Source organism: Sceloporus undulatus, chromosome 1, assembly GCF_019175285.1.
Source record: "Sceloporus undulatus isolate JIND9_A2432 ecotype Alabama chromosome 1, SceUnd_v1.1, whole genome shotgun sequence".
NCBI classification, from domain to species: Eukaryota; Metazoa; Chordata; class Lepidosauria; order Squamata; family Phrynosomatidae; genus Sceloporus; species Sceloporus undulatus.
In genome coordinates, this window is record NC_056522.1 from 94,499,240 (window position 1) to 94,510,433 (window position 11,194).

General features: G+C 41.1%; 1 protein-coding gene across 1 annotated transcript in view; it reads left to right on the forward strand.

The window, feature by feature from the left end:
• AHI1 (Abelson helper integration site 1) overlaps positions 1-11,194 on the forward strand; it is a 131,498-nt gene that overhangs the window by 111,964 nt on the left and 8,340 nt on the right. The window contains exons 21-23 of the mRNA XM_042473989.1: positions 352-414; positions 3,878-4,040; positions 5,972-6,069. Of these exons, the coding sequence (XP_042329923.1) occupies positions 352-414; positions 3,878-4,040; positions 5,972-6,069 (324 nt within the window). The remainder of the gene's footprint in view (positions 1-351; positions 415-3,877; positions 4,041-5,971; positions 6,070-11,194) is intronic.

The following is an 11,194-nucleotide window of genomic DNA, read 5'->3' on the forward strand; positions in this document are numbered from 1 at the left end:
CCAAAAGGCAGGTGTAGCAGTGGTGTCATCCTACATTAGGTTGTTACTGGTGTAGCACGCACACCCTTTAGTGTTGTGGAGCATGAAAAATGGCAGTGCTTAGTGGATTGTCCACATAACCAGCTTAAAGTCACACTAAAATCAGTGCAGTTTTAGGCTATCTATATGTAGAATGGTATACAGCTTTCAGCCACATTTATTGATATTGAATGATACCACGACAGCTTGTATTTTTTAATTATATTTTTGCTGGATCTCTGCTTGTATGAGCAAACACATTTCATGGCACAAAAAACAAAGAAAAAATAATTTGCTAAATGCAGTCTACTAGTATTAAATAATTTCTTACAGAATGAGTTCACAACGGCATCATATGGGAAAGGAGACAGTGGTTCCATTCCTGTCCAAGAAACAGTAAGTGTTATGCAAATTTTTCATCTCTTTTGTCTCTTGTTTGTTGATTTTAGTTGTTTAGTTTAAAGATTATAATTAATTCTTCAGTTACCTTTAGTTCCCACCACAACTTTTAGGAATGTGTTGGTTTTAACTATTTCAGAAGTAATTGAAAGACGGGATCTTAGTTTCCATAGGTTTATGCAATAATTGTTCAGCAAGAGAGATTTTAATTACTAGTTATAATATGAATCTAATTTGCAAGAATTATTTGTGGTGCAATAGCACACCTGTGCATTTTCTTTTTTCTTTTGTACATACCAGGGGTTCAAAGAATATATGCCAATTCCCCATTCTTCACAAGAAAGGGTGTCTTATCACACTTTGAAAAATTGTAATATCTCACAAGTTTTTTCACATTTCAGGATTTTTATGACAAAAATTGTCTTTTTGCACAAAATTTATTGAGCAAAAACCTCTGTACATTTTTTTCAGAAAAGTCCACCAATGTAAAAAATCATCAAAAATATGCAAAAACTCTTGTATGCCAAAGTTCATAATGTCTTTCTTGGGCATCTCTAAGGTTTTTAGATGACAGGGTCTCTTTATCAGGAAGGGGTGATGGAAGAAAGAAAGGGGAAAGATTGACCTGATGTTGAAGACATGTTGTCTGTATGGATGAACTTTTAATGAGATAGGAGAAGAGGAAATTGTAAATATTCAAATTAGGGTCTAGTAGGTGATTTGATGTACTCAAGGTGCACCAGAATGGTCTCCAGGACTGGTGGGATAAATGGTTGGTCCCTATTTTGTCCAGCTGTTACTCAGAACATACAGTTGTAGCTTTGTATGCACTGGGGATCCCTTTCTGTCTCCTTCCTGCAGATATGAAAAAATGCAGGACATCAAGTCTTGTCCTTAATAGCGGCATGATATGACTTTGACCATATTAATCACTTCCCACCAGAGACTTGCTTTAAAAACTGCTTTGAAACAAAGTAGGAAGTTATACTCCAGACAGTGGGTGTGACTTGCTGTGACTCATTCAGTTGCCAAAAATATTAGATTAGGTGAACAAGCTAATAGTTTACAAATCAATTAGATAGGCCAGTGGATGCATATTTCTCCCCTTACCTTGGTTTCTAAAAGGTCTAGCAATTTTTTAAAAATTAAAACCAGGACCTGTGGGATTGTGGTTCATTTGGTGGGACAACAGTCTTTCCTCTTGTCTACTGCCCCTAAGGAGAATTTGAAGTTTTTAAATACTTTCTAAAAGTGTGATGCATCAAGGTGGGTGTACGATTCATCAGATATCTCTATACTGAATATGCATCTGGAACCTAGCCATTTGTAAGAGACCTCTGTGGTTCTAATTCAGTTCTAATGATGCGCCATCATGACCTGAAGTGGGAGGGGGGGCAGAAAGCAGACCATACGCAGCTTCCAAGCACCATTTTTCAAACCTGTTATTCCTGGTAGGGATGGAAAGAATAATCACCATTGTTTCAAACCTGATGTCCCTGGTAGGGATGGAAAGAATAATCACCCCTGCCAAAACAAAAGGGTTTTCTAACGCTCAGGAAACCAGTAAGGAAGGATAATAAAGTGGCAAGAACTTTGTAGTTTTTGCCAATTGCACACCTGTAAACTAAAGCATCATCAAAGAAGTCTTGACAGTAATAACACTGACTTAGGTGACACTACTTAAAATATGATTTCACAGAGTCACAGAGTCACTTCCCTCTGCCTCCTTCTCCCAACAAGTAGCATCATTCAACAGGGTTCCCAATGCCTTTGTTGAATGTTTTCAGGAGGCTGGAGGTGCTACTCTGGGAGGAGCAGGAGAGGAGGCCCCCTTTCATTAAGGAACGACTTAGGGAGCTGGGGATGTTTAGCCTGGAGAAGAGAAGGTTAAGAGGTGATATGATAGCCCTGTTTAAATACTTGAAGGGATGCCATATTGAGGAGAGAGCTGACTTGTTTTCTGCTGCTCCAGAGACTAGGACTCGGAGCAATGGATGCAAGCTCCAGGAAAAGAGATTCCACCTCAACATTAGGAGGAACTTCCTGACAGTAAGGGCTGTTCTACAGTGGAACAAACTCCCTCGGAGTGTAATGGAGTCTCCCTCCTTGGAGATCTTTAAACAGAAGCTGGATGGCCATCTGTTGGGGATGCTTTGACTGAGAGTTCCTGCATGGCAGGGGGTTGGACTGGATGGCCCTTGCAGTCTCTTCCAACTCTATGATTCTATGATCAAGCCAGTTTCACATTTTCACAGCCAAGCCCAGCCCAGCCTAATCCATTTTCTCTCATACATATCCCATTGACTTTAATTGAGCTAAATCTTTATTGCTGCAGCCATTTATGGTTCATTTATAAATTTTTTTTTGGGGGGGGGGGAGTGTTTTTACACATAAACATAGGACGCTAGAACTGAAGTAGTGGGAATGTCTTATGCCACCTCTAGCCCTTGGGGGGGGGGAGAAAAAGAAAAATGGAGTCTACAACAGATAAACAGGGTATGGATTAGCTTTCCATTCAGCAATGTGGAAAGTTTTCTAACAATATTGTAAACCACTGATAGAGTGTAAAATGATCACTAGACCAGAAGTGGGAGTCACACAGCTGTCCAGATTTTGTTGGACTGCAACTCCCATAATTACTCGCACTTGGTTGTACTGGCTAGGGCTGCAGAGACGTCAACATCATTTGGAGGGCTACAGGTGGGCCAAAAGTTTCCTTCCAATACTGTATATGCTTTTGTTTTGTGCCTTGAATTCAGGGTCATAGCTAAGTGGGAAGCAAAATAAGGGCATTGTTCCCCATATAAGAATTCTGCCCCTTCAAGTGAAATTTTCCTTCAGTCCCCAAATTTCTAGAATTGCAGACTGAGACACTGAAAATGGTTCATATCTAGAATTCTTACTGTTTTGGCATTACTGCGGTAACTTTGTTTGCCTCTTTTCTTTAGATGGCTAAACTCTGTTTCTAAATGCTCAACTGAAATTTTAAGCAACCTGCACTGTTAGAAATTTTGGGAGTGGAGGAAAATGTCATGGGGCAGAATTCATATTGGGGGCACTGCCCTCATTTTGCCTTTCATGTCAATACCCCTGGCCTCCATGGAGTCAAGCTCAGAAGTGAAATATGCTCTCAAGACAATTCTAAGAAAGTCAAAATTCTAAGAAAGTTAATATATCAAACTTTATTTGCATATAAAACTAACAGCTGCTGTACTCCTGTTGTTTTTGAAGTTAATCTTTGTGCCTTTGAATGCTCTTAGCCCTTTCTGGAATCCCACAGCCCTTTTATCTTGCTTCTCCTGCTGCGTTCCCACCAGCCCCCAAACCTGAGACAGCCTCAAGCTTTCACCCAAGTGAAGCTTTGGTTACAGCAACTTTTGTATTAGAGGAAGTGAATGTTGGCCTTTTGTATCTGTGGTACAGTAGTGATAAAGCTGTGGTGGTCTTATCTCTCTTTTAGGTAGTGGCTCTTTATGACTACACAGCGCATCGATCAGATGAATTAACCATCCACTGCAGGGACATTATCCGAGTGTTATACAAAGATAATGATAACTGGTGGTTTGGCAGCCTGGTAAATGGACAGCAAGGCTATTTTCCAGCTAGTTATGTGGTTGGTGAAAGTACGTATAAGGCTTTTTCCTGCTGTATTATACCTGTGCTTAAAATTTGTCATTCTACAACCATTCATATGTGCAATATACATTGTGTTTCAAAATAAGTGAAGTAGGACTAAATATGAGAATGAAACATGTTGACTGCTAAATGTGTATACCACCATATGCTGCACCTAGTATTGCCTGTTTGGGCAGCAGCCTTCCAAAGATTCAAGGCAGAGGGGTTCATAGCCTTATTCTTTCTTTCTTTCTTTCTTTCTTTCTTTCTTTCTTTCTTCATTCATTCATTCATTCATTCCATTTATATGCTGCCTTTAGAACACTTCTTTAAAATATATGACTTCTGATTTTTCATTCAAGGTGTTGGTCTACCTTAGTTGTTCTGGTGTATGTGAAATGTATTGAATTTACTGAAATTTACTTACTAGCTTGGTCTATCAAGTGTGTATTGAATTTACTGAAATTTACTTACTAGCTTGGTCTATCAAGTGTGAAGGAACAAGTTAGGAACAGGTGCAGGCATATCTATCAGTGCCAGAGCACAGTCCCTATAGGTATGGCAATATAGGTATGCCCCTATAGGTGTCAGGTCCACACTATTTGGCAGACCATATCTCCCTGTATGTATCAGCCCAGACTCTGAGATCCCATCTCTCCATCCCACCACCATCACAAGCACGATTGGTGGGGAAGCGAGAGAGGGCTTTCTCAGTGGCTGCCCCTAAACTCCCAGGGAGACCAGAATGGCTCCCTCCTTGATGGCGTTCTGCCAGTAGACTAAGAGCTACCTGTTCAGACAGGCTTTTAAAATGGAATGTTTGTAAAGGACTGGCCTGGGATGTTGTTTCATTTTAAAATGTTTTATAAGTTTATCTTTTTAAATGTATTTTATTCTTTTATTAACTCTCTATTTAATGTGAAGTCGAAGGCTTTCATGGCCTGCATCCATAGTTTTTTGTGGGTTTTTCGGGCTATGTGGCCATGTTCTAAAAGAGTTTCTTCCTGACGTTTCACCAGCATCTGTGGCTGGCAAGATGCTGTGAATGAAACGTCAGGAAGAAACTCGTCTAGAACGTGGCCACATAGCCCGAAAAACCCACCAAAAATATGTCTATTTTTACATTATAATTTAATTCCTTTTTAATGACTATGTTTTTAATTTTATGGTTCTTTAATATTGTGAAGCACTTTGAGTCCAGTTCTGGAAAGTCGCATGGAATAATAATAATAATAATAATAATAATAATAATAATAATAATAATGCCTCATCTTTTGCAAAGCATTCATAATAGTAATCACTGGGGACTGTTCCAACTGTTGTTAGAACTAATCTCCACACCAGAGGGCACTCTGTACAAAAGTCCATCTATGAAATGCCCGTTTATGACATTTACTTTCAGAAAGTGCTCATCATATATCTCTGTATCCCATGTGATGAGCCCCTTAACAGTTTTAAGGGAGGCATAAATCTAAAACATGAAAGAAGCATGCAGCTGAGAGCCAAAGCATATGGTAATGCATTTCTCCATATTTTGGAAGCCTCCCTTTCAATGTAGTGTGCTTGGTTATTAAGATGGTTCTGTATTCAAAAAATTCCAAGTGATTCACATTATACCAGTATTTAAACTCACAAAACAAAAAAATGTAATAGTAAAACAAAAGCATTTCATTAAAATCACTAAATTCTTACTTTATATTATAGTACTGATGAGAGGGGTACATGAAGGACTTAATAGTTCTTTCTGTATTGTATGCTACAGGCCTGAGATTGGTACAAAAATCAATTGATCTGTGTTGTTACCATGCAGACGTAATATTAAAATTTGCCAAACCAGGCCATGTATGAACTGACCCAAGAATGCAGTATATTTAATTAACCCAGTCTCTGAATGGCCTTTTAAGGTCTCTGTGTTTAATAACTTCTATTTCATTTTCAGCACAATATGAAGAACAACTTTCTCCAGGAGTAGCAGAAGATTCAACTCCTCTTCTGTCTAGTGAATTGGCAGCAGGCGCATCACCAGCTGTGCCTGAGGTAACAGTTTGGGAAGAAGGGCATATGCCATACTTCTGCAAGGCAATTGCTTTTTTCATTTCTTGTGGTAATAGGTTAATTGTCAAGTGCTTGCAGCACAAGTTAATTTTAATGTGTGGACTTGCTTGGATTTAGCTGTTCTCAAGCAGTATAAACCTGGAGATTATTATGCCAGCAAAATTCACTCCATGTCTCCTGGGGTAAATGAGTTGTGAAATTAACTGAGGTAAAATTATTGTTACAAATTTTGTGGCCTGTTTGTTCTGTAAACATAGGATCACATAAGCATAGATTTGTAAGGGGCTCCATGGACCATTGAGTTAAACCCCTGTTCTATGGAGGATCTCCAGCTAAGGCATCTCCAGCTGTTAGCTGTCCAGTCCCTTTTTGAAGACATCCAGATAAGGAGACTCCACCACCTTTCTAGACAATTGGTTCCGTTGCTGAACTGCTCTTACTGTCAAAAAATAGTCCAGAAATAGCAATAAAATGCTGGCTCAAATGCTTTATTTTTAATAATAATAAATAATAAATTTTTTATTTCTATCCCACTTTTTGCCAAGCAATCAAAGCGGCATACAGCAAGTTAAAATACAACTATATATACACAGTACTGTACCCCCCCTTAAAACAAGATTAAACAATATAAGATTAAAAACCAACTAATACAAACAAATAAACCAAAAATCATCATGGGCAGAGTCACTAGATGGAAAGTCTTGTCCGTGGCTGAGTATTTTATTCCGAGAAGGCCTGACAGAAGAGATCCGTCTTAATGGCTTTTTAAAAGCTCTCTAGATTGTTAATGTGACGGATCTCGTCCGGCAGGTCATTCCATAAATTGGGAGCAATTGCAGAAAATGTCCTCTGGGAGGTTGCCGTCAGCCTGGTCTTTAAGGGTTGTAGTAAATTCCTCCCAGAGGACTTTAGGGTACGGGGCGGATTGTACGCAACCAGGCGATCCCTTAGATAGGTTGGGCCCAAGCCATGTAGGGCTTTAAAGGTGATAACCAACACCTTGTACTTTATTACAAACTAGTTTATTATGCCTATCTGGCTTTAGTGTAGACAGCTGGACAGTGAGAACCCTATGTGTTGTGTGACACAGGAAAGGTCCTGAGCACCCCTAAAAGTTTTTTAACTCTTCTGAACAGAACTCTGCTTATAGGTGGCAAGGCATACTGTGGGGAACTGTTTTGTGACCTCAAGCAGTGGTACTCAAACTTATTCTTGGGACTCCCCACCCCACTTTATATCTACATGCGGATGTAGCCCCCTCCCCCCATTCAGCCAAGTATATGAATAAAAATATTTTGTTTATTTAGTGTAGATATTTTCATTCACACATTCATGTACAGTGCGCCCTTTTTATACGCGGGGGATCCGTTCCGGCCCCCCCTTGTAAAAAAAAGTAATGGGGTTCATGCATAGTGCGGTGGTGCGGCAGCACGTGTCCGCCACGGGTACGCGCCCCAATAAGCTTAATGGAATGCGCTGCCGCTTGTGCCCCATGCACTCCCGCAGGAGTGAAAGGAGCTGAAAGCTACGAGTAGTGTGCCCACGTATGGCGCGAGCACACTGTATATTCATATTTTAACATTTTGTAAGGAAATAACATATTTCAAATTAGAACAGTTTTATTTAAGAAAATTCAATATTTATCTCAACTCCTTTGTAATTTTTACACATAAAAGGTTTGAGGAGCAGAGAAGGAGGAGGGAACAGGGCCTCCAAGTCTTGTGCCTTGCTTGAGCAACTATTGCATACCCTCTGGGGGTCCCACCCCACAGTTTGAGAACCACTGACATAAGGAACATACTTTAGCTACTTATAATCTTGTAATATTTTGATTTCACTATCAAAGGTGATTAAGATGTTCATACCATGTTTCCAGATGTGTTTAGCAAAAAGAATAGCTTAACCGGAAAATCAGATTGTCAAGATTGCTTCAAAAGGGATAGAGACACAATGCAGTAATAGTTTTTAAGTTCTGCAAGTTGAACATCATTGTCTGTCCAAAATTGTCAGCAATCAGTTGTTGGGCTTATTAACTACAAAATCCCATTGTTTTCTTCTCAAATCATTGTGGTTTATCTCATGAAATCTGGTTGCAGCCAAGTACAGACGAAGCTCCCTTTTCCACATGTATATCCTTCCATATCAAGGAAGAAGCAACTCTGAGAGCCATAATAGACCTGACGTTAATTGGAAGGTCGCAATGCATTTGTAAAGTTTTCACATTTATATCTTGGGCAGCATACACAGCCTTTGGATCTTTGGTGGAGAGGGATTTATCTCTTTTTCTCCCTGCCATGGTTCTTCTTAGCTATTGTGTGCATTTCAAGGGAAGCCTCAAACACTCCATCCCAATCCGCTCATAGTCCTGAGACAGTTCAGACTTCTTTCAGCTTCTCTCTACATAACAAAAACATGTACTGTACATACTCATGTATAAGTGTAGAAATTTTAGTCAAAAATTGACCTCAAAAACCTAGGTCGACTTATCCACGAGTCAATGTAAATACTATACTTTAACTGTTATTAAAAAGAGAACCATCCCTGGTGAAAAGCAAGAGTGCAATCTGTCCTGGAAGCACTGACCTCTCTGCTTTCTCTTCCATCCATCCTTTAGTGTGAGCCAAAACCATTATACCTGCCAGAATTTTGTAGGTTCTTTGGCATTGTTTTCCTTTGCTTCATCATTTCGATCCTTTGCTGCATGTCCCTAAGTTTTACCCTCGACCTATCCAAAAACCATAATTTTGCCTCCAAAACTTGCCCTCGGCTTATACATGAAGTCGACTTATAGTCAAGTATATATGGTATATTATTGCATTCAGGCAATTAATGTCACATATAGTTTAATCCTTTGTGCGCATTCATTTGAATCCACAGATTTGTTCTTGCAGTGAAAAGAGGGGCAAAAGGCTACAAAATGTGTGATAGTGTGAATGATCCCATATCATGGTATACGGAAGATCTGAGGAAAATGAAGCAGGTTGAACAATGACTAGAGCGCGACTGGCATGACACTCGACTCTTATCTGACAGAACTCGTCATAGGAAATTTTTTCGTTCCTATAGAGAGGCGATACAGGCAGCGCAGAGATCTTTCTCCTCTGCACGTATCGTGTCTGCGGAGTCCCGTCCAGCAGAGCTGTTTAGGGTGGTAAGGGAACTGACACAGGTTCCACCTGTGCAGAACCCTTTGCTTAACCCGACAACAGCCTGCTGTGATGCTTTTAATAACTACTTCGCAGATGAAATCTCTCAGATAAGACCCAACCTGGATGCCGGGATTGTAGCAGAATCAACTGATGAGGTGTCCAGTGAACCCGTTGTTGAGGTTAAACTGGATTGGTTTGAGTTCGTGAGTACTGTACCGATGATGTGGACAAGATCCTTGGAAATGTGAAGAAGATGACATGTCCCCTCGATCCCTGCCCATCATGGCTGGCCATCCAGGGGAGTGATGCCTTGAGGGCATTTCTTAGAGATGTCATCAATGCACCCCTTAGGGAAGGTTGTGTTCCAAGTTGCCTAAAGGAGGCGGTTGTTAGACCGCTCCTGAAAAAACCTTCCCTGGACCCCCTGGATATGAAGAACTACAGGCCTGTATCCCATCTGCCATTTTTGAGCAAGGTGATCGAGAGGGCTGTCGCCCTTCAACTCCAAGTCATCTTGGATGAAACAGATTATCTAGACCCATTTCAAACCGGCTTCAGGACAGGATATGAGGTGGAGACTGCCATGGTTGCTCTGGCTGACGATCTTCATCTAGGCATTGGCAGAGGAAGCATGACCCTGTTGGTGCTTCTAGACCTCTCAGCGGCCTTCGACACAATAGATCATGACATCCTCTTGGAACACCTGGGAGAGTTAGGAATCGGTGGCACTGCACTCCAGTGGTTCCGGTCCTTCCTCTCGGGTAGATTCCAGAGGGTGATGCTCGGAGAGAGTCGCTCCTCAAAAACGGAGCTTAAATGTGGCGTCCCTCAAGGTGCCATACTGTCCCCGATGCTATTTAACATTTATATGAAGCCGCTGGGAGAAATCATTCGCAGACATGGGGCAGGGTGTTATCAGTACGCTGATGACACCCAAATATATTTCTCCATGTCCCAATCAGCAGCTATGACAACAGATGGCATTTCTCCCCTCAATCAGTGTCTTGAAGCGGTAATGGGCTGGATGAGGAAAAACAAACTCAAGCTGAATCCAGACAAAACGGAGGTACTTACAGTAGGGGCCCCCAAACCAGGTATAGGGTTGCAACCTCCAGTCCTAGATGGGGTCATGCTCTCCACAAAGTACTGTGTTCGCAGTCTGGGGGTGCTCCTAGGTCCATCACGTCACATGACGAACCAAGTGAATGTGACAATCAGGAGTGCCTGCTATCAGCTTCGGCTGATACGCCAGCTGCGCCCTTTCCTGGAAGTAAAGGACCTAGAAACTGTTGTACATTCACTGGTAACTTCACGATTTCTGTAATGCGCTCTACATGGGGCTACCCTTGTGCCTAGTCCAGAAACTTCAACTAGTGCAAAAAATGGCAGCCAGGCTGGTCGCCGGAAAAACTAGGAGTAACCAAATAACACCCGTTCTAAAATCTCTTCACTGGCTGCCTATTAGTTTCCGGGCACAGTACAAAGTGTTGGTTATAACCTTTAAAGTCCTACGTGGCTTGGGCCCAACCTATTTGAGGGATTGCCTGCTCCCATATAATCCGCCCCACACCCTCAGGTCCTCTGGGAGGAATCTATTGCAGCCTTTAAAAACCAGACTAACTGCTACCTCCCAGAGGGCCTTCTCTGAAATTGCTCCCAAACTATGGAACGGCCTGCCGGACGAGATCCATCAAATTGCCAGCTTAGACAGCTTTAAAAAAGCTGTCAAGACGGATCTCTTCCGGCAGTCCTTTCCTGAATAAAAAGTGCCCGGCCACAGAATGACTGCCCCCCACATCATGTATCAGCCCACCACTCTGTCCTCGTCATACTGTATATATTTTCTTTTTTTATTATTATTATTCTGTTTTAATAGATATTTTTATTATAACATGTTTAATCTTGTTTTAAGGGGGAAATTTGGGACATAATGTTGTAAATGTGGATTTTAATATGTT